Below are 22582 nucleotides of genomic sequence, written 5' to 3'. Positions count from 1 at the left end.
GCATGCATGCAACTTCCACCGGCGCTCCGGACTTGGCAGGTGAGGGGGGTCCCCAGTGGGCGGCAGAGAGAGCCGGGAGGGTGAAGGGGAGCCAGGGGGAGCAGCGCTGCTCCCCGAGCCGAGCCCGGGGGGAAACTTCGGCATCGTTGCGCCGGGTGTTGGAAGCGGAGGCTGGCGGGGGCCCCTCACCTGCAAAACCTGGTCGCCTCTCATATATTTCGTGCATTGCATTCATCGCCCGCTTTCTCCTCCAAGGAGCTCCCGGGGGCGCGCGTGGTTCTCCCCGTGTTATCCTCGCAACAACAGCCCTGCGAGGTGGGTCAGGCGAGTGGCCCAAGGGAGCACCCAGGGATTGTCCTGGCCAGGTGGGGTGATTTGAACCCTGCTCTCTGCCCGGTCTTCGTCCTCATTTAGCCCCCACATGTGCATGACTGTGCATGACTGAGGTTTTTCCCCCTCGTCTTGGCTATGGTGTGAGTCTGTCCTGTTAATTAATGGGGTTCTGCCTTCGGAGAATATGAGCCAGCCCTCAAGGAGGTGATTATGTAATTTGCTAGCAATTCATGTCCCTCCCGGCGTGACACTGCGCGCTGACGTCACGGGGCTGTAATGGTGGTGTGCCTCGAGATTTTTTTCATGAAACAAGTGTGCCTTTGCCCAAAAAAGGTTGGGAAACACTGCATTAGAGACTTCTATCAAGTAATCCTGCCTACATACTAAATTTGGCATTTCAGTGCCTGCGAGGGTGAAGGAACCTGAAGTGTGATGATTCATGTCACACATTTTTGTTTACTGGACATTATGGGGGAGAGCAAGGAGAAAGATGTGCTATTGGATTGGCCACCTTCCACTAAATTACATTTTTTGACATGGTAGAATCACCACCAAGTGATTCGTGCTGGGCATCATTTTCATGTAGTAAATAAATCCCATGGGTTGGCTGTGCTTTCAGAATAAATGTTTGTTGAGGGCAAATGGCACTTCATCATGCAAATTTTAACACACTGTTCAGAATGCAAGATCTGGGCTGTAGAAGAACATGTGTTCCATTTGTTTCTTTTTTGTGTGTGTGCAAGGAGAGCAAAGGTATTGTTATAGATTTATAGATGCTAGAATTTAATTAAGATTTATGGATGTCAAAGCTAATTTCCTTGGAAGAAGAAGAAGAAGAAGAACTAGCCAGACTCAAGTGTGCATTTGGGCTAGTAAGGTGTGTGATAGACCCACTGATAAGCCTCTAATATTAGCACATATAAAAGCTAATTAAATAGGCACACTTCCTGGGTTGTGTATTGGACTTCGTAATCCTAGCCTAGCCAAATCAACAAGTGTTGAGGAAGTCAGGCAAACTTCTTTGTGAGGTGACCACCTGGGAGGATTAACCAATATGAGTTCAAAGCATCAAAGGAAATAGGTGTTAGAATGCAAATAAAAAATTTAAAAAATTGAATCCTCCCTTCCTCTGTAGATAAAGGGACTTAGGGTTTTTTTAAAGGAGGTTTTATTAAATATTCTTGGGTTACAAAAGTACATACATCATCTCTGTTTACAGATCGTAAAGTCCTTTCTACAGATCAGTTATATTTGATGTGAGACTTTAATGTTGTAGTCAGTAGAAGGTTGGGGGAGAAGAGAGGTGGGGAGGGAGAGCGTGGGAAAGAGGAGGGGATTAGTAAACTTTCATTCTCTTACATAATGTCTGTGCAAGGTTTTTGTGTCAGTGTCACGTGGGTGGGTTCCCTTTCTATTCATTTATTAGTTTTCATTGGCGGTGAGGGAGATTGGGGGCCCAGGGCATAGTTGCTTCAGTTGGCTGCAGTGAGTTTTGTTTGCATGTGCAAGGGGGGGGCAAGTTATCCACATTGATTTGTGTGCTGTCAGTGGGTTCTCATTGATGTCTTGTTGGGCTGTGTGTAATAAAGGAAGGTGTGGGGAGTTATGTTACCAGGAAGCAGAGAGGAGCAGTTGAGCTGAGATGTGCACTGCAGAGCACGAGAGGCTGCGGAGAAAGGATGTTGATGCTGTTACTATGGAGTAAGCTAGCGCATTTTGGGGTGCTGTGAACTCCCTCCATTGTAGGCTCCAGTTTGTATATAAAGCCATGTATCATAATGACACTATAGCCTCCATTGTGCCTAATTTTCCAACTCCTGGGTGAGCACCTGGAATTTTTGAAGTTTTGTGCACTGTTTGGCATAGATTGGGGTGGCATGTAACAGTATATTGGGGAAAACTTCTCCAACATCTTGAAACTGTCTGAACTGGATCTCATCACTAACCACTTTTTCATATACAGTGGTACCTTGTTTGTCAAACTTAATCTGTTCCGGCAGTCTGTTTGACCTCCAAGGGAATCTGCTCACCAACCAGCTGTTTCATCATGAGTCCCTTTCATCTAACCTAGGGATGGGGAAGGTGTGGCCTTCCACATGCTGCTGGACTACAAATCCCAGCAACCCTGATTTTTGGCTGTGCTGATGGGAGTCCAACAACAGCTGGAAGGCCACAGCTTTCCCATAGCACAGGCATAGGCAAACTCAGTCCTGCAGATGTTTTGTGACTACAACTCCCATCATCCCTGAACACTGGTCCTGTTAGCTAGGGATGATAGGAGTTATAGTCCCAAAACATCTGAAGGGCCGAGTTTGCCTATGCCTGCCATAGCACCTCTAACCCTTAGCCAAGTTCCTGGGCTTGACAGGTGCAGTGCAGACCACTGAGCGATGCAACACTTCTTCCAACATGCACATGGCCAGAGACACAGGGGCAGGTCCTTTTTCTCCATTCTGCAAGGCTATAGCTTTGAACTGTAAAAGCAATGGGCTGTTGCCCTGGTCAGTTGTGGCAAAGGGCAACCTCTGCTTGAACCAGCTGATTGGTGAAGGTGTTGGCTCTTCCTGAAGTGCATTGCCCTTCTGAGTTTGCATTACTGTGTGTCTTCCTTTTCTGTACTTTCAGTGCAACTGAGAGCTAAATACCACAGAAAGCAGCCTAGAAATGTGCATGCACCTGGGAATCCTAGCTCAGTCAGGGGTCCCAGACGTGTGTGAATGCGTATGTGCCCAAACTAAGATGCACATTTGTTGTTTAAGTGTTTGCTGCAGGCAACATCAGTGTGCATTCAGCAGCTGGTTTTGCTGCATAAAACATAGAGCCACTATGAAAGGACAGAGAGTGCTTAGAATTGTGTTGCAGAGGACACCGGCTAATCTTCACTGTAGCAAATTGAACTTGGTTCATTTCAATTCCTACTAGAGCTTTAGAGCTGAATTTCCAGAGGGATTGTAATCCCTAGCCTGGTACGCCACCTGCAAACGCTTTTGCAGTAATGATGTGCTGCCCCTCTCCTGTTGTGTGAACATGAGGAGGAGTTCAGCATCACACTCTTCTGATCCTCCTGTTAGCACAGGCTTTAAAAGAGAAAAAGGTTATGCCAAGAGGAAAATGTGACTCCTCCAGGCTATAGCTCTGAAAGGCTAGCTATGGCATCTGTCTCCCAAGTCCTCTGCATTGGGTGTTGGGCCCAATTACATGAATGCAGAATAGTGGTTCATTGTATTCCTCCCCACTGTGTCTCTTAATGGGAATCCTCTTAGGGCTGGTGTGAATTCTGTCAGGGTCTAAGAATACAGAATACAAGGAGAACAAGCTTTTCTCTATGAGAAAGAAATTCTTGTTTGGGCTACAAAGCTACCTAAGCAGACTTGTGCAATTCAGTATCTCAGCCAGAACTACCTCACAGGGTTGTTGTGAAGCTAAAATACTGCTCTGAATGCCTTGAAAGAAGAAACTAAAATAAATATGGGGAAGGTACAAAGGAGGGATAATGCCCTGATCCAAAGTAATCTTCGTATCCCAAGAAATAAAGACTGTAAATAGTGAGCCTGGTATTCTAATGTAAAGACTTGCATTAAGGACTCCATCTCAACATTTTGACTGGGTTGATTAAGGCATGCCTGTTTCTTTTGTGGCTCTTCAGGCAAATAAATGCCTCCTCAAGCAGGTTGCAAACTATTTAGCAACCAATACACAATTGAAATATAATATGGAAACCATTTATAATATCCATTTCCTTCAAAACGCTATTAAAGTCCGGCATAAAGCATACAACAATAATAACCCGACGTGATATTTCAGAGTCTGGTCACAGTACCATTTTCTACAGTCCTGCTCAACCACTAAAGGCCATGGTTTATTTTAATTTGTTTTTCAAATGGTATTATCTGTTTTAGTACTGTAGTGAAAAGGAAAGTTCAATAATTATTTTAAATGAATTTAGCAATAAAAAATAAGTGCTATATAAATTATTCATATTAATCTCTGCTGTACCTGTAGGTTTTTCTTACATTATCAAACAACGCTGGTGGTGCTGTGTAATTAGAATTACATCAGCAATTTTCACTTGCGTGTGTGTGTGTTTTAAGATAAGTGAGGGAAACCTCTTGCAAGTATGCTGTTTGAATGTGAGGGATAGAAGGAACATAAATTAAAGGCAGCAAGAACGAATGTGGCTTATCCTGAAAAACAGGCATTTGAACACATCTTCAAGTGAGAAGAAAGCTCGCCGTTTACCCAGCAGCTTTATAATGTAGAATGCATGTACTGTCTCTTCCAACACAAAAACCTATCAAGGCACTGACCTTGACTCTCAGCTACATTATGCATATGGTAGCTTCCCAAGCCATTTCAGTTTCTTCTCTGATGCTGCTAAATATTGGAAATAGACTTCAAGGTAACCTCTCATTTGCAGCCCCCATCCATCCATGCTTCTGATTGACTACATGGCAAAACAGATGGCGAGAAGCTGTTTTGATTTCATGCATGCCTGTTAGATAAATGTGGGGTGCTTAATTTCACATGCTTCACGCTAAGGAGGCAATTAATTGCCTTGCTCATTCTTGAAATGCAAAATCTCTGCATTCAGCCAGGTATGCCCTGCGTCCCACAGAGCTCTACACACGTTGCAAATCGCATGATGAGCTCTGATGGTGAACTTATTTGTCACAATCACCAGCACTTTAGCAGTAACAAGTGTTTGCTTCCACAGCCCAACTTCATTAACGCATAACCCTGAAATTTTGGATGCGCTCCAAACCGATGCCAAAGTTTTGTGACCAAAAGCTCGGGATTATACATTAATGAAGCTGCAAATGAACACTGGTTTAAGATGGACCTCAAACCTCTTTGGCGAGAGCTTTGGTCCCAAACCTGGAATATGCTTGTATATTTCAGCCACTCTCCTCAAGGTTTGCAAAGGTACACACTTGCACGCAAATTACTTAATCACTTAGTGCTTGATGGTGCACAGAAGAATGTGTGTGCTGACACCACCATAAAGCACTGTATAGGAGATGATAATGAACATTCAGTTTATTCTGGGGTAGTGGATCTTGCTTCCCTGTCTATTTGCTGTGACTGGCCATCTATCCATTGTTGTCACTAGCCCATTGGTATAGCCACTGCTGCTTCTACCCAACCAACCAATTTGCAAGGCATTGTTGGCACAGCTGCCTGGAGCGTGACTGTGCCACTGCTGCATTGCTGCAACCGTATGCTGGAGTAAGGAGGAGGAGGATGGTCCATCGCCCACAGGCAGCACCATGTCTTGTACTGGCACTGGTAGTGATTTGAACTGAATGTAGAAAGATTTGAACGTGGGGCCTTCTGCATACAGCTGCTAACCCTCTGTGATAGCTCATTTGTGCATGCAGATCATGCCTTGATACTACACTCATCAAATGGTGGCCATGCATCTTGCGGCTTGCCCCTTTTTCTTTTCAGATCTAAGGGATGTCCCCATCAATTGCAGCTCTTCTGGTTTCATATTTTGATTTAGAAGCCTCTAGCCGAATTCCTCTCTCCTCTTGCTGTCTCTGCTGTGCTTTTAAATGACAACATTGACATATAAGCGTGAAAGGAACTACTGTTTCGAATTATCAATAATCCCATTGCAGATCACTTATCTTTGTGAGATGTGACTGTAATTCCTTTCCGGTGCACTGGAGCAGAGACAATGTGCCCATGCTGATGAAGTCTCTGTTTACAGTGTAATTTTGAATCAATGGTTCCTGCTGCCTGGTAAGTAGAAGGTGTTGCCTAATCGTGGAGCCAGTCTATTAGATGCAGGCTGAAGTATTCAGAAGAGAAAATTGATCATGGGGAGAAAACATTTGCTATATCGAGGCTGGGCCAGCCATGCAGTAGGCTGAACCTATGTGCTTTAAGTAGCACTAGGAGAGGAGTTGAAAATAGAAGAAGTCAGGAAAGGAGTCTGAAGCAAGACCTTTAAAAGTCTTGGACCTAGTGGGGCAGAGGTGCATTTGTGCTCTGCTGCAATCACTGGAAGCCATCATTTTGGATCCACTTCAGACAGCAAAATGTACTGAGCAGGGAAATGGGCTGCTGCGTGACTTCTTCTGGGTACATTTCTCTGACCCTTTCTCCCTTCCAGAGAGCCAAGAGGGCAGGAAGACCTGGTCACCACAAGTTGGGTACTTGCTGTGTTTCTTGTACTGTACAACATTCTGGGTGGCCTTGATGTGCTCAGTTGTATTAAACTCAATTTTTCTGTTTGTGCCTGCAGAATGTAGTTGGGCAGGAAGGAGGAGAGGATTGGTTACTGGATCGTATGATGTGGCAGGCAGGGACTCTCAGAGCAAGTAGTCTGGCACACTGTTACTAATGGAACGTGCTGCAGAGATGAGCCAGGAGATCCGGCAAGCAAAACCAGTTCCACTCTGACATTGCTCAGGAGTATTAATGCTATTCCAGTGTGTGTGTGTGTGTGTGTGTGTGTGTGTGTGTGTGTGTGTGTGTAAAAAAGCCTGCTGCCAATAGACAGGTGACATACTCATGACCAAGCAGACAGAACACCGTGAAATTCTGAAACACATACACATGGGTTTCCAGGACAAATTTTTAAACCGGACCGGAAATCTCCTGATGTTGGGAAAGGATCATAGCTTCACAAGGAAGTGGCTTTCATTTGAAATGTATGTTTGGCTGCCTGCATGCATCTCTGAGCCTCTCACATGCTCCCTTTGTCCAAGGCACTTCATTAGTGGGTTCTTATCTGAGATCAGCCACTGGGATTTATACAGGGTAATGATACAATTGAATTGATATCACACACCAAACCCAAAGAAATGCTCCATATGTTAGCAGCAGGTAGTGCCTGCGGGCAGTTTCTTCAAATTTGCTAGATTTAAAAAAACAAGAGAGTTGAGGCTGCATAAATGACAAGCATCATCCTTAACCCTCGATGGAATGAGTCAAGACTGAAAAATCTGCAGTGTGCCTGGTATCCTTGCCTAACTTCAGATTCTGCGTTTTAGCATTAGGATTCAGGATAGGAGCTCTGCCCACGCCACATCCCCAGGGTATACATTTATGCCAATTCTATTTGCAAACATGTCTGAGCAGTGTCTGCAAGAATAAGTTTGGAAGTCTTGCTGAAAATATTTGAAAATGTACTGTCAGCTGTTAGTTGAGGGCCAGTTCCCATTATCACTTGGCAAGCGGAGAAATATGGGTCCAGAAGTCACTGGATCCAGGCGGAGCTGGGCATGTGGCGAAGGAAGTAGGCAATGTCTTTGCTGAATACTCCAATCACACACACCCCACGGTGGTTGTAGTATCCATCCACCCACTCTTGGCAACAACAAACATGGGTTAGATTCATGAGCTGCATGTGTAATAAAGCAGTCGGAGAATTGCTTAATCGGATTGTAAGAGCGGCCCACCAATTTCCAATGGAAGCTCAACTACTCTCTTGTTGTGCCAATTTGGTTCTTTGAATTATCCCTCAGAAACCCATAGTCAGACAGGGCTTCCAGGAGCGGTGCTGCAATTGGTACCAGCCTGAAGTCGCCCTCCATGTCCTTTTGTTTGTTTGTTTGTTTCACCGTCATCTGAGGATTTTCTCACAGTAGTTGCTGCCGCTATTTTTAATGTCCTTATCTCTGCCTATTTTAATACCTGAGCACCTGGGTGTGATATAGAAATGTTATAATTTGACAGGCCTTTCTCCTCTAGCTTGGGCTGATGAAAGACAATTTTAAACTCCGGCTTCAGTCATTTGATCTGATTTGCAGCAAAGGGATGTGATTTCAATACCAAACAAACTCTGCAGCCTGCCCAGATTAGGTGGCAGGGCCTATGGAGCTCCTCCCCAGTTCTGTGTTGTGCTGGCAGCCTTGCATCAAAGGTTGCCTGACTCTAGATCACAAGGTCATTGTGGTGCAATGGTTAAAGTGTTGATCTAAACTCTAGGGGGGGGGATGGCTATGAGTCACAATGGCTATGTGCTATACCCATTATGAGAGACAGTATGTCTCTGAATCCTAGATGCTGGGGATCTGGAAGAGGAGAGTGCTATTGTGCTCATTTCTTAAATTTTGGGAACCAAGATTGCGAATTAGATGGGTCTTTAGCAGACTCCAGAGGGGCTCTTCTAATATCATTATGGAGAGACCCATGTTTAAATCCACACTTTAGCCATGAGCCTGGCTGGGTGACCTTGACCCAGTCACTACCTCAACCTGATCACTGAGGGAAGAATATTTACACTGCTGCGAGTTCATTGCGGAAAGAGTGGGATATAAATCAATGTGATAGGTTTTCTTTCTCCCTGCACTCTCTGCTTCCATAAGATGTGAGATGATCAGCTCTAGAGTTGTACTACACTGTGCAGTGATGGAGCGGGGGGGGGTGGATGTTCTGTTAGTTGTCTGGATTAACACACACACACACACACACACACACATGCCTTAATATGAAGCAGCTGACCCAGCAATTCTGTGGTGAAATCTTGAGGGGATGAGCACTGTTAAGGTCTTGAAAGGGTTGCGGGAACATTTTGTCTTTTTCTCTTGTTCTTTCTATAATGTATTGGGTGTGTGTTTGCAGTGAGCGAACCTTTTGTGGCTGGAATCCAACCACCAAAACCTCAGTCTCAGGTCCTCCTGTTGACAGCTTGTGCTTTTGATCAGCAGCTCAGTAGCCCCTGTCCAAATCCTGTGAGCCAGAGGAGACTCGGGGCAGGATGTGTGGCAATGTAACTCAAGAGGCACTCTTCAGTTACATCAGCACAAGCCACTGTAGTTTTCTTCCTATCCAACCATATGATAGACAGCCGTGTGGATTTGGTCACAGCATGACTCCAACTGCCTCACAGTTCATTTGATCTCTATGGCAGTGTTTCCCAACCACTGTTCCGCGGCACACTAGTGTGCCGCGAGATGTTGCCTGGTGTGCCGCGAGATGTTGCCTGGAGGGAGGCGGGTGAGTCGGGCGGCGAGAGGCGGGGCGGCGGCGGCGAGGAGAGGCCGCCCAGCGCGGGGCTCTCGCCGTCTGCCTGCCTAGCTGCCTGCGAGCTCGGCGAGCAGCGCCTCTGTCCGCAGCGCCCGCCTCGCGGCTCTCATTCCCTGCCCCTGCCAAAGCTCACCCAGCCAAGCCGCGCTCTCCTTCCTGCCTCGCTTTGCTGCCTCCTCCCCCCCCACCCCCAAAGCTTGGAGGTTCCCCGGCAAGGGGGAGGGGAAAAAATTGAAACTTACACTTTCGTGCGTCCCTCCCGGCGTGACGCTGCGTGCTGACGTCACGGGGCTGTAATGGTGGTGTGCCTCGAGATTTTTTTCATCAAACAAGTGTGCCTTTGCCCAAAAAAGGTTGGGAAACACTGCTCTATGGGTTCAATGATTCTCAATTGCCTTATACGGAGCCAGGCAGTTGACTCACCTAGCCCAGTATGGTATCTGTTCTTGGCTAGGTCTGAGAGAGAGGTCTTTCTTAGTGGACTTGGAGGTACTAGAGGTAGAATCTAGGTAGGATTCTGCATGCAAAGCATGTGCTTCCACTGAGCTATGGCCGCCCCAGAAGATTGCTGATACAAAGCAACCATTGCTAAGCAGGTGTTCTCTTTGTATATATTAGAATCTTGGCATGGCTTCAGATGCACAATCATTTGGTGTAAGGCTGTCAGGAGATGCTGAGGCTCTTAGAACTTGGAACCTTCAAACATGGGATCTGCTGCCACGTCTGGGAGGCGCTCATCCTATAGGCATAGAAGAGGAGACATGGTTGATGCAAAAGGCCCAATCTGATGTTCTCCAGATACAGAACTACAACTCCCATCAGCAGCCTCAGTCAGCATTGGCAATGGTGAAGGATGATGGAATTTGTGCTTCAAAATACTAGGAGGGCACCAGTTTGGAGAAGGCTGCAAAATACTATGTGTAGCTTTCTCAGAAGTGTAGGATCATCCCCTAATCCCACCAGATGCTGCGTCTGCAGGCAAAGGCCATTCTCCAACACATATGGCCATGACTGCACTCTCTGTTGATGTGTGGCCATGGTTTTTCTCCAACAACCCAAGCAGAGCTGTAGTCATTCGTATTTAAAAATAACTCTGATGGTGAGATGACAAATTACAGGGCACGTTAATAGAAAAATTACACCACGTTTATATTGAAAGCACCTAAGGGCTCCCTTTGGATATAATCATGGTCATTATCACTGTAATTAAGAGCAATAATATTTTAATAATGAATTTTCAAAAATGAGTAATGAAGGACCATTTGTCTAACCAAGCATTAAAAATGAGGGAAGGCAGGTATGGCTGGTGCCAGTTCCCCGAAATGGGGATACAGTGAGGCTAGGAGTTGGGAGAGGGAAAGTGAAGGGTAAAGGCTCTTTGGGGATAGGGGTAGAACCAGCAATCTCCACAAGAGGGTGATTGGCAACTGGAAGGAGGACCTTCAATATGCCCTTCAAACTGGTCTGCCAGTTTGCTAGAGTATATAAAAGAATTGGAACAAAAAGATTCAGTTACGCATTATTGCTCTACCTTGAGTGTTTATTGCTGTAGTGTGAATTTTAAATTTTTCTGCAATCTGGTTGGTTTGCCTCTATGTTTCCAGTGGCACAGGCTCCAAGATGAGATGGAGGTGATCATTGGAAAGGAGCCTAGGGGAGTGGGTCTTGATGGAGGAAGGTGGAATTTCTCTCTGCTTCGGTCAAGCAGTTAAAGAAACATGGGGCTGAGCTGCACTAAGTGCATTTTCCGTAGATTAGAGGGCAGGGGTTGTGAAACTTTTGCCCAGAAGTGCCCAGATGCCAGCAATACCTTTTTCCTCCACCCCACTGAAACTAGGCTTGAAAGGAGCATTCTGTTGTGGTCAATAGAACGGGTTGTAGTGTGTGCTTGGCGCATGTGTCGTTTTTCCGGTTTGCAAATGTACCCACAGGCTGAAAAGCATTGGGCAAGATCAAGGCCCAGGCAAGAAGAAAGCAGAAAAGCAGCTGGCCCACTAGTTGGACTCAGTAGACAAATGCGTTTGTTCATGTCTGTGCTTGCAATGGAGCCAACGGAATAGAGAAATGAGCAGCCCGTGGCTTGTTCACCTACATTTACAGTTACATAACGAGATGCCTGTCTTCTTAGCATCAGTTGGGTGAAGGAGCAAGCATTCTGTATCAGCACACTCTGCCTTCATTAATAATTGCAATGGACACTGAAGAAGCAAAGCCCTGGGTTCCTTGTTTGCAGCTTGGCTGGTGTCAGTTTGAATTACTTCTCAGTGCAAGTCTGGGTGATGTGATGGGTGTGCCCGAACTTACTGCACGCCGAGCGCTCTTTCGTTGTTCTTATGGCTCTGTTTCGATGGAAGTCTTCTTTCTCCCTGTGTTGCAGAAAAGCCACGGATGAACAGCATCCTCACCTCTGCCACTGAGCCCTATGATCTGTCCTTCTCCAGGTCTTTCCAGAACCTCTCCCACCTCCCACCATCCTACGAGTCTGCAATCAAGACTAACCCAAGTAAATATTCTTCCCTGAAGAGATTAAGTAGGTGTCTGCTCATTTCATTCTCTTGCTACTCACTATGCATGGTTAGGCTGAAAGCCACCCCCCCAAGTCCTCCCCTCTTGCTGTGAGAATCTTTGGCTGGGTGATCCTTATTTCATTGTCCTTTCCTTCTGAAGTGAGCTTGCTCTTTCACATCAGGGTGGAGGATAATTTGCACAGATAGCACCTCAGCAGCCTCTTTTCTAGGCTGTTTCTTATTGACCAAGCATGTGTTTGGTGTCCCTCCCTATTAAAGCCCACCCAGCTTTCCATTCATTTTTTTAAATTCAAGAATAAGAACAGTGCAGTTTAGCCCTTGACACGCCCCTTCCCCGAATAGATCCCTGCTATTTTTAGCTCTTCCTGTGTACTCTGGGGCAGGTCGCTGCATCCAAAATTGTGAACTAAATACCCTGGTCCAAACAGTGGCAATTGATTTGTCTCACTGCATTAGGGACATTGGATTGGCATGAGGCCTAAGCCAAAGTATTGCCACTTTAATAATTTTGGGCAGATTTGGGGGGCAGGGTATGAATTGTGGCATACTTTACTGCCCGAGCCCTCACAATGTATCCTTCCTTTTCTTTTTTTCTTCTGTGACAATTCACAAACTTCTCAGTAGAAGTGAGGCTGCAGCACACCAAGAGCAGCTATAGGGAGAAGAGTTTAATTGCCAAGGCAGTTGAGTGGAGTAACTCAGCCTATCTTCTTACACTGAGTCACTAGAAAGGTGGAGGGAGTGTGCTTCTGTCACCCAGTTGCCTGGATGACAGAGGCAGACTGTCCTAGCTTCTAGCACTATGAATTGGCTCAGTGTTTGAAGAGTCTCCCATGTTGCATAGGCCAGGGGTGGGGCGATATGTGGCCCTCTAGGTCTAGAGGCACACAGGTGCACCATAGTTGCAGCTCTCCATATTTTTCAGCTGTGTCTTGCAAGTTACTGCGCAGGAAGTTGTGACGTTTGCCCAATTGCCCAGACAATGTGTGGGGCCAGCTGTGGGTTGGGAAGCTTTAGCACACCATGCAATCCCCACATTGTTTGGAAACACAAGGGTGCATTTCTGTCTCCTTTTTCCTGGCACAATGAATGAACTTTGCCCATTTTTCAGTCCACTCTTCCCGCCCACCCCAAATATCAGTATAGCAGGTTCAGCTTTACAGCCTGTAAATGAGACTGCAAAGTTGGGGCTTACATTTCAGCTCAGCCCTGTTTCTCACTGAGGCCACCAAGTATACCTCACAGCATCTTAGTCTATTATTGATTAATGCTTTGACCTTATTACTGATAACGCTGTTTATGCTCTCTCGGGTATTCAATCATTTATCCAATGCAAAGGCTTCAGAATAGGTGCCTCCTCCCACTGTTACTTTTCCAGCCAGTACTCTTCTTGATCCATATGTTTTTGGAGCACAGCATTGTAACTCTTTGTTGTGTATACTGCTCAGCAGAAAACACTTTAAGCTGTAATAGCAAAAACAGACAAGTAGAAGTCCCACTGGATATATCCATTACTGGTCTATACCATTTCAGACTGCAGGTAGGGGATTAAATGTTTTATTCCATGCATAAAATACTTTCTGTATAACTAGCATGTCCAGGAGATTATTCTAGGCAAGCCTTTCCTCCAACGTGACAATTTTGCATTACTTTATGTTGACATCCCACCTGTGGTCTGATTGGTACAGCCCCTGCAAGAGATACATCACAGGAGGCTTCTGCTCATCCCTTTAACTCTAGCAGTCTGATGGTCACTGCAAGATCCCCTTGGACTAACTGTGCTTTCCAAAGTAAGTGAAACCTTGTAAAGGGTGATACAAAGTGAGGTACTGCAAGTGTGAGCTATAACTGGACTAGGTTAAAACAGAAATCTAAATTCTGTATGTATGTCTATGTGTTTTTGAAGAAGTTGTTGTCTTTAGCAGGGGTTGTTGTTTCCGTTTGTTACCATGTTATGTGTTCTTGTGTTTTTATATTGTAAACCACCCTCGGACAAACTTTTAGCTGGGTTCTGCTTCAGAATGACTGTTGGATCTGATGGCCAGGGAGACGGAAGGGAGGACCCCATACCCCATTCACACCATTCATTTAAAGCCACCACTTTAAACAATCATGGGTTCCTCCAAAGACTCATAGGAGCTGTAGTCTAAGGGTCCCCTAAAAGAACTACAATTCCTAGAGTTCCCTGTTGATTGTTAAACCGCTCTGGAAATTATAGCTATGGGAAGGGACTGATCAGCACCCTTAACTGACTACAGTTCCCAGAATTCTTTGGGGAAAGCAAAAACTCTTTAAAGTGGTATTCATAGTGCTTTAAATGTATGGCGTGTATGTGGTCCCAGTAATTGATGCCTGAACTGACCTATGAAGGACGGTGTGTGCACATTACCATAAGCAAGCAAGCTATATGTTCAGAAATTAGGGGATAGGGAAGCTGACTTTCACTCTGCTGGAATTGTAGGGGAAGTGGCTTAAGTTGATGGATAGGGATTTTGTAGAATGATTCAGAGAAATTCATGTTAGCTGAATGTACCGTATTTTTCGTTCTATAACACGCACCCGGCCATAACACGCACGTAGTTTTTAGAGGAGGAAAACAAAAAAAAATTCTAAATGAAACAGTGTGTGTATGATTTTTGTGGTTCATGCTGTGGCCACAGACATGTGATCTGACAGTGAGTTTGGAGTAGCCAAATGCAAAAATCCTGAGGATCCATGTGGATCCGTGCTTTGTAACCATGTTTTAAGGGGGGAGGGAAGGAAAAGCACTCAAGGGACAAGGAGAAGGATGCTGCTAATAATGCAGAAGAGGGGTTTAAGGGCAGAAGAAGCATGCGTGGGGTGGGTGGAGAAGGATGCTGCTAATAATGAAGAAGAGGGTATAAGGGGAGAAGGCTCCTCTCCTCTCCCGCTTTGCTCCTTTAAAGCAAGCAGGCTCTCTGTCCCTCTCTCCTCCCCACTCAGCAGCTCTTCTCCCGCTTTGCTGTTTCAAAGCGAGCCACGGAGGAGGGAAGGAAGGGGAACCATGGATCCTCTGCTCACGACTGCAGTAGACACCCCCCCCCCGCCACCCGTAGGCATTCCCTCCATAACACGCACAGACATTTCCCCTTACTTTCTAGGAGGAAAAAAGTGAGTGTTATGGTGCAAAAAATACGGTATATATAGGAATGATCATGAGTAGTCATTCTCAGAACTGGAAAATGAATGCATTTTAAAGATTTAGTGATGCAAGATGGGTGGCGGTGGAGGAGGTAAATGCATTTTGTTGGGGTGCTGACTGGGGGTGCTGTTTATTTCCTCCCACCAAAAAAGCTTAGTTCTAGAACAGGACAGATTTTGGGGCACTTGTGAGTTCATGATTCCTCCACCACATCTCAAAAACCCCACCCACACTTAGCCCAGAAAAGAGAACAAAAAATGCAGTTTATATTTTTGCATGGGTTATTATTGAAAAGTAATAAGCATAACAGCATCACAGAAAAAATAACTGATTATTATAAAAAATATGCATCAGATTCACATTATGACGAAAGACAATGACTGCACTTTCTGTGTATGTTTGCCTAAGTCACAGGGGCAAAAAGTGAGAGACAGGTTAACAATAAAGCAGTGAATGTTAATGGTGGTTAATGCCAACATAGTCACATCAACAGTGAATCAATGAGACAGAAGTTAAAGTGAAAACACATTTCAGCAGCACCCAGTGAGCAGATCAAACGTGATGATTAGTATTGGAACAAATATTGTCATTTAAAAAATAGAAAAAATGGTATCTGAGAAATCCACAGAGAGTTGCTGCAAGCAAGACTGCTTTGCAAAGAGTTCAGACAGGTCAATTATGGGCGAGTTTGATGCTTGGTCCACTTGTAGCGAATTCTGTCACATACGTCCTTCCATTTCTTCCATAGTTTAGTGCTGCAACATGACCTGGGAGGGGACAGATTCTATCACCAATACAGTGGTACCTCGCAAGACGAATGCCTCGCAAGACAAAAAACTCGCTAGACGAAAGGGTTTTTTGTTTTTTGAGCTGCTTCGCAAGACGATTTTCCCTATGGGCTTGCTTCGCAAGACAGAAACGTCTTGCAAGTTTGTTTCCTTTTTCTTAACACCGCTAATACAGTTGCGACTTGACTTCGAGGAGCAACTCATAGAACGCGGTGTGGTAGCCTTTTTTGAGGTTTTTAAAGACTTTGGTGATTTTTGAAGCTTTTCCAAAACTTTCCCAACACCGTGCTTCGCAAGACGAAAAAAATCGCAAGACGACAAAACTCGCGGAACGAATTAATTTCGTCTTGCAAGGCACCACTGTACAGTTGAAATTAAGCACCAGTGAGCACATGAAATATTTCACAGGGAATATAACTGTCTTCTGCAGCTCTTTTGTCCTAGCAGTTTAAATAGTTTTTGTAATAGCGTATTATAAATCAGGGATGGGGAACGTGTGCCCCTCCGGCCATCTCTCAATCACCTCCCTGGTCATTGGCCCCAAGGGGATCCAACAGCAACTGGAAGGCCCCAGGTTCCTCATCCCTATTAGAAGTGGCAATTAATAAAGATGTGGGAAAGAGCTGCTGAGGAAGTGCTGGTCTCCATTCCACTCTAAGGGGTTTTACTACGATTTGTAAAAAAAATCCTCCATATGCAAAATTGTATATTCCACAAGTGGAGTAGCCATTGATGTTCCGCATGATGGCAGCACTCTAGATTACTTCCTGCATTGCACATTTACCATATTGACATACCTTTTTTAAAAAAATGCCTTCCACCCTTTCTTAACACTTTTGCAAAGCCTTAACGTTATCTTTCCCATCTCCTTCCTCCACACAGCTGACAAGGAAGCTGAGGAGTATTACTCCAGAAAGAGGCACCTCCCAGACTTGGCGGCCAGAGGGACCCTCCCTCTCAACGTCATCCAGCTCTCCCAGAAACAGACCACTCAGAGGGAGCGGCCGCGCCGCGTGATGCGGGCCATGTCCCAGGACCGAGTGCTGTCCCCAGAGAGGATCATGCCGGAGGAGTTCAGCATGTCTTACGAGCGGATCCTCTCTGACGAACAGCTGCTATCCACCGAGCGCCTCCACTCCCAAGACCCGCTGCTGTCTCCAGAGCACTCGGGTTTCGGAGAGCAGTCCATGTCGCGGGCTTTGTCGCACTCAGACGTCTTTGTTTCGACGCCTGTCTTGGATCGCTATCGGATGACTAAGATGCACTCCCATCCCAGTGCCTCAAATAACTTGTACAACACCTTGAGTATGAACCAAACATCTGCCAAGCGCCAGGCCTTTGCCTCCCGGCGGCACAACACAGTGGAGCAGCTACACTATATCCCAGGGCACCACCACCATTACCGCACAGCCAGCAAGACAGAGGTGACTGTTTGATCAGAGACACTGTGCATTGTAGATAATCCATCTATGGACCGGGGTGGCTTCAGTGCCCTACACTGCAGTGGCCTTATGGCCAAGATAACCTCTAACTCTATGTCTGAAAAGACAGACTCTTCCGACAGTCCTGTCTGTGTTGTTTTGGAAATTCATCTACATGTTATTGACATAAAGAGGAAAAAACAAAACCTGAACAGGGAGAGGTGATGCAGGTAAGGTGTCCTGACGTGCCCAGTTTCTGTCAAGGAAAGCCATTCAGATTATGGCTCCTTTCAAGGGCTTGCCTGCAGCTACTCTCTAGGGTTGCCAGGCTAGGACTTTAAGACATACTGACAACAATCTCACACAAAATTGGCGTAATATGGCCAAATTGACAAACCTTCCAATCCGGCGTAATGGGATTCGGTTGTGATCTTAGTGCTTGACAGAGGTTTAGTTTTACCAGGACTGTCAGCTGCAGTCATAACTTAGGCTGGTTCCAGCCAAGGTCCATTCTCTAAGACAGAAAGTAAAAACTCCAGTCCACCTAAGCATGGTTCTTCCAGGTCATTGGGCAAATTCCAGTGGCAAGCACTGTTACCCAACTCCTAGACTGAGTGACAATGCCTGCCACGGTTGGAAAACCACATTGTTTTACAGGTAACTGTAGAACAGAACTATTCCAGTGCCTATAAGATTGCCAACCTCCAGGGTGGTAGAAGGAGTGAGGTGGATTTGTTTATAAGCACAATTCTGCTGATAGGTGTTTGCCAGCCCCCCACTTCTTCCATCCATCCTCATGTATGTAAATTCCCAACATGTAAATATATTTTTTAGAAAAGAAATGGGACAGAATTGCTTCTCTCTGCAACAAGAGGCACTAACATTTCACATCCATTTTTACATCCAGGATGTGGTTGAAGATAGACAAGTTGCAAGAGATGTGGAATAGCTGTAGCCTGATTGTCATGCCATGAAAAGTTGATCACAGCTCAATCTATGCTTGGCTTCTTGCCAGCCTGCAGCTTTCAGCTACCCCTGGGAAATCTTCAGAAAGGCTAGTTATTTTACAGGATTTCTTGGAAAGATACAGTTTTCAAAAGCTTTTTCTTTTCATCCCTCCTGCCCAATAATATTTTTGGGCTGCCAGTCTTGCTGCATCCTAATCTCATCCTGCAGGTGCTTGTTCCTCTTGTATACTAATTGGGCACATTGTACAGCCACTGTACAGTGATAATTAGACACTGAGTGTCTGTAAACTCTTTCCAAGAAATATTTGTAGGTCCAACTTTAGTTGGAATTTGAATATTTGGAACAGATGTAAATTCTAATTGACATGTACACCCCATCTCCCTGCCTGGTCCTGACCTCTGTTCCAACAGCTACATGCAGTGGCTGAGCCTGTGTAAAAACCCTGGACTATTGGCTCATTCCACTGCATACTTGCATCCCCGTGCTACAAGGTCTTGCTCCAGTTCTGCACAATGAGATGTAGAGCTCCTGCATTAAATAGGATCCCACAGAGCTAAACAGTCTAAATATGTGCATTGAACAATAGTTCCTGACATTAGTGGCCTTCACTGGGCAGCCTCAGGAATTTCCCTTCATGAGCTTTTATTTTCTCTCTGCATTTTTTCAGAGAGGCATGCATTGGAAAAGTGATATCCTGTCCCTTTTTACCAATGGAGTTTTGTGTACAGCACCAGCCGAAAGCAACTGCAGAGCTGCTTTTCATTGGTGTGTTGTGTTCGTAGGCCACAGATCAGAGCCATAAGAAACACTGTACTTTGCTTAACAGAAACTGGGCTGAGAAGGGAAGAAGGCAAAGGTCACGAGCCATCGTTGCTTATGTTCTATTCCTGAGCAACAGGCATACACTCTGAAGTGTTTGCCACTAACTGCAATGCACACAGGTATGGTCACACAGTAGCGGGAAAGGGAGAGGCAGTTTTCTCCATAATTTATGCTGAGCATAGTTATCTTCAAACATCTCTGGTGCCCAACCCTATGGACAATAAAAGCTGTTGACCTATGAGAGGGTCTGCTATAGAACCTCTCCGGAAACAAAAGTCTTGTGTGCCATCTTGAATATGGTGTGTCAAATACATAAGGTGTGTCATTCTGATTTGCCATGATGTAAACCAATGCACCATTGGTTACCTGGGTGAAGCAGGCATCGGAGAGGAGGAAGGATACAGACCCAAGCAATGAAATGCTACAGGTAGACAAGACAGGCCTAGTTATGAGAGCACAGGGGCACATAGAGTAGTACTGAGGGGGACTCTGTTTCCCAAATGTCACCACAAATCTGGCCATCTGTACAATTCCCAGTAGAATGGTGTTCTGTTGTCCAATATTGTATGGCTCATTTTCAGGCCACTTCTTGGCCTGTTTTACTGAAATAATAATCTGGAAAGCACTGTTGGTCTCCTTTCCTGCCTGTTGGGCCACCTTTATACAGGATGCAAGCACTGTGGTTGCTGCTGCAAACTGCAGCTGTGTGACCACGAATCCACTCAGTTGCCGCAATGTTATGGGAATCGCATGGCCTCAAACGCTGCAGAAGTGCCCTTTTGTGTGTGGCGCAACCATGCTGCCTGCATACTATACAAAGCAGGCCTTGGCCTCCCAACAGCTCATATACCCTTCTGAGATCACCAGTACAGTCCTCTGAAGAAAATGCAGAGCCCTCGTGTTACCCTAAGTGAGATCTCCATGGAGTCACAACTGCCTGCAATTTGGCTCGCTGGATTCAGAGAGGTGTTATAGGATAGGTGGACGAGGGAAGTGAGCGGTTCTGATTACTTTGGCTCAACTGTTCTCTGAAGTTAGATGGTTCAGCTAGCATCCAGTCTCAGAGCCACTTACATCTGGATGTAAGGCTGCCTAATATCAAGCCCATTAAAACTAGTGATTGCTCCTATGCTGCTTGAGACAGAGGGAGTTGATGCACTAACCTTGTGAGAAGTGTAGATAAGCCAAGTGTCCTTCAAGTTCTGAGAATACCAAATTTTCTACATATTGCCTAAGTAAAGCCCCCCTCCCCCATTTATATCCCTGCCTTTCCACTAAAGAGGGCAAAACCCACCGTCACACGAGCAAAAGTCAGCCTCTCCTTCCCTGCACTCTCCCCAAAATCGGCTTCAGCTAAAGCCAGGAATCAAACTACACATGAAATCCTCTTCAGTTGACCTCAGAAGCATGTAGGATCATACTGCAAAGGATACACCTTCAAGTACTCTGGGCTCAGTCCATTGAGGGCTTTCAAGATAAGAACCAGACTTTGAATTTAGGCAAGAAATGAGTCACTACTTACTGCCATTGAAGCAGGACCCACATGTTCATTTCAGCATTTTGCAGCCATTCAAGTTTTTCCAGGGTATCTCCAAGTAGCAGCAGGTGTTGCTGTAGGTTTAATACAAATATTATCATTTACCTGAATTTTACATCCTAACCCTAAGAGAAGGTGTGCTATTGAACTTTTTTATATATATATACAATGGTTATGGAGTGGCCATCTTGCTCTTCCATGTGTTTTCTTCCTCCTGAGATTGTGAAGGCTCAGTTCCTAAGCTCTACTCAGTGATTTCAGGGAGAAGGAAAGGAGCCCTGACTTAATCCAGTGCTGCAGCAGGACAACTAAGACTTGCAATGCAGGTGTGGTATGTGAGCTTTTAGCTTGGTGGGAAATACAAAAATAAACCACATGGACATGTTTCCTCTAAGCAGAGATCTCCCTCATCACATCTCACCGGTTCAGTTTCTTCTGCCTAACACAGAGCCATCTCCTTAGCCTTCTCATTTCAGGAGTAATTCCCCTACTCTGATAAGAGCAACAAAGTCTTTGAGGACTTCTCAGGAAGGTGTTGTTGTTTTTTAACCTAATGGTTTCCAGAAAACATTCAGAGAAAGGGTTGCTTTATGGATGGTTGGTTCCAAAGGCAACAGACAGCAGGAAACTTGGACTGCAATCCCCCACAAAGCTACATACCCATATAACTGGATTGTGAACCTCTCACACAACGAGAAACAGTGGGCTGCAGTGGGATGTACCCCAGCTCCTTACCACCACTGTTGTTGCTGTCATGCTCCCTAAGTTGGAAGGATAGAGCTCACATAGGCTCCCCAATCAAGTTAAAACTAAATTGCATGGGGAGCGTACATGAGTAGGACAGTTTACTGGTGGAGACATTTGCCTTCAACTTATGGAGGGCAATGAGAACGCAGATTAGTGATAAGGGAGACATTTGCATTTAAAGGTGAACCAACCTAATTCATACTTTCTGAAACAATATGTGAACCAAAACATAGCCAACCTTAGAAATTCAGTTCTCTGCATTTTGCAACGCAGTTGTCCATTCAAGTAATGTATACAGAAATGCATATATTGGAGGAGTGTGCATAAAAAGGCATGTATGGGTGAAACTGCTTTGCAAAAATGTGTACATTAAGGAAGATGGCACACAAACATATGCATATTCAAATGGGAAAGATCAGAAACACTTGCCCTTCCCAACAGCGACAGAGGACAAAGCTAGAACATTCATCCCCATTATCTCTCTCATCTACTCATATGGGGAACTAGAATGAATATTTTTTTATTTGTTTACTTGACAGAATTTTATATATTGCTCGATTGTTAAAACAAAAACATCCAAGTGCTCTACACAAAAATACAGGGCTCTCAAAAACGACGTATGCAGCCAGAGGTGGGGTTCGGGAGAGATTTGTAGTTAAAGGCAAACCAATTTTAACTGAAATGTGAGCTTGTCTGTGTAGCTGAGTGAGCCGCTACAGTGCAGATTTCAAAGGCACTTCTGGCTGCATGGACAGTTCTTCCCCCACAATCAGTCAAAAAGCCTTTTTTTCCCCCTTTAGTTGCTTCACCTATGTTCAGCAACATGTGCACACATGGCAGGGAACCAGAGCCAAATACAGCTCCCTGCGAAGTATCCCTGTATAACATATTTGCTTGTTTCAAATTGCACATTTTAATGTGTGCACTTCCATTTTTAGTTTTTATTTAGCCTTCGTTTTATCACATTGACCTTCCAACAAAATTTTCCAGAATGGCTACCATGAAATCAATATCTTATGTGTACACAAACAGCAAGCCCTGACACAGGGCCCATCCACACTTTAGTTTCTCCCATGAATTCAAGTCACGAGTCTGAAAGGTTTCTTTCCCAAGGAAAACCTACTGTTTACTGCTGAATTGAAACAAACGCCAATCCGGAACTCAAACAAAATTTCTTCCAATTCAGCAGCAAACTGCAAGTTTTCCCAGGGAAAGGGGTAAGGCAAAAAGACAAAACAAAACCCAACAGCAACACCTCTCTGACCTGTGACTTGCAAGAGTAGGTTGTCCTACAG

General features: G+C 45.2%; 1 protein-coding gene across 7 annotated transcripts in view; it reads left to right on the top strand.

Moving 5' to 3' along the window:
• Positions 1-20530, top strand: part of SHISA6 (shisa family member 6) — a 267634-nt gene extending 247104 nt beyond the window's left edge. For 2 of the 7 annotated variants that reach the window (XM_081184479.1, XM_081184481.1), the window contains 3 exons: positions 11690-11842; positions 13529-13630; positions 16674-20530. In XM_081184479.1, coding sequence (XP_081040605.1) covers positions 11690-11842; positions 13529-13630; positions 16674-17227 — 809 coding nt within the window. In that variant the 3' untranslated portion in view covers positions 17228-20530. The remainder of the gene's footprint in view (positions 1-11689; positions 11843-13528; positions 13631-16673) is intronic. The other 5 variants (XM_081184482.1, XM_081184484.1, XM_081184480.1 and 2 more) reach the window with 4 other exon arrangements.
• Positions 20531-22582: the final 2052 nt, after the last annotated feature.

Source organism: Podarcis bocagei, assembly GCF_964188305.1.
Source record: "Podarcis bocagei genome assembly, chromosome: 2".
Classification (NCBI taxonomy): Eukaryota; Metazoa; Chordata; class Lepidosauria; order Squamata; family Lacertidae; genus Podarcis; species Podarcis bocagei.
Note: the sequence above shows the minus strand (reverse complement) of the source record. Positions and strands in the feature narration are given on the sequence as shown.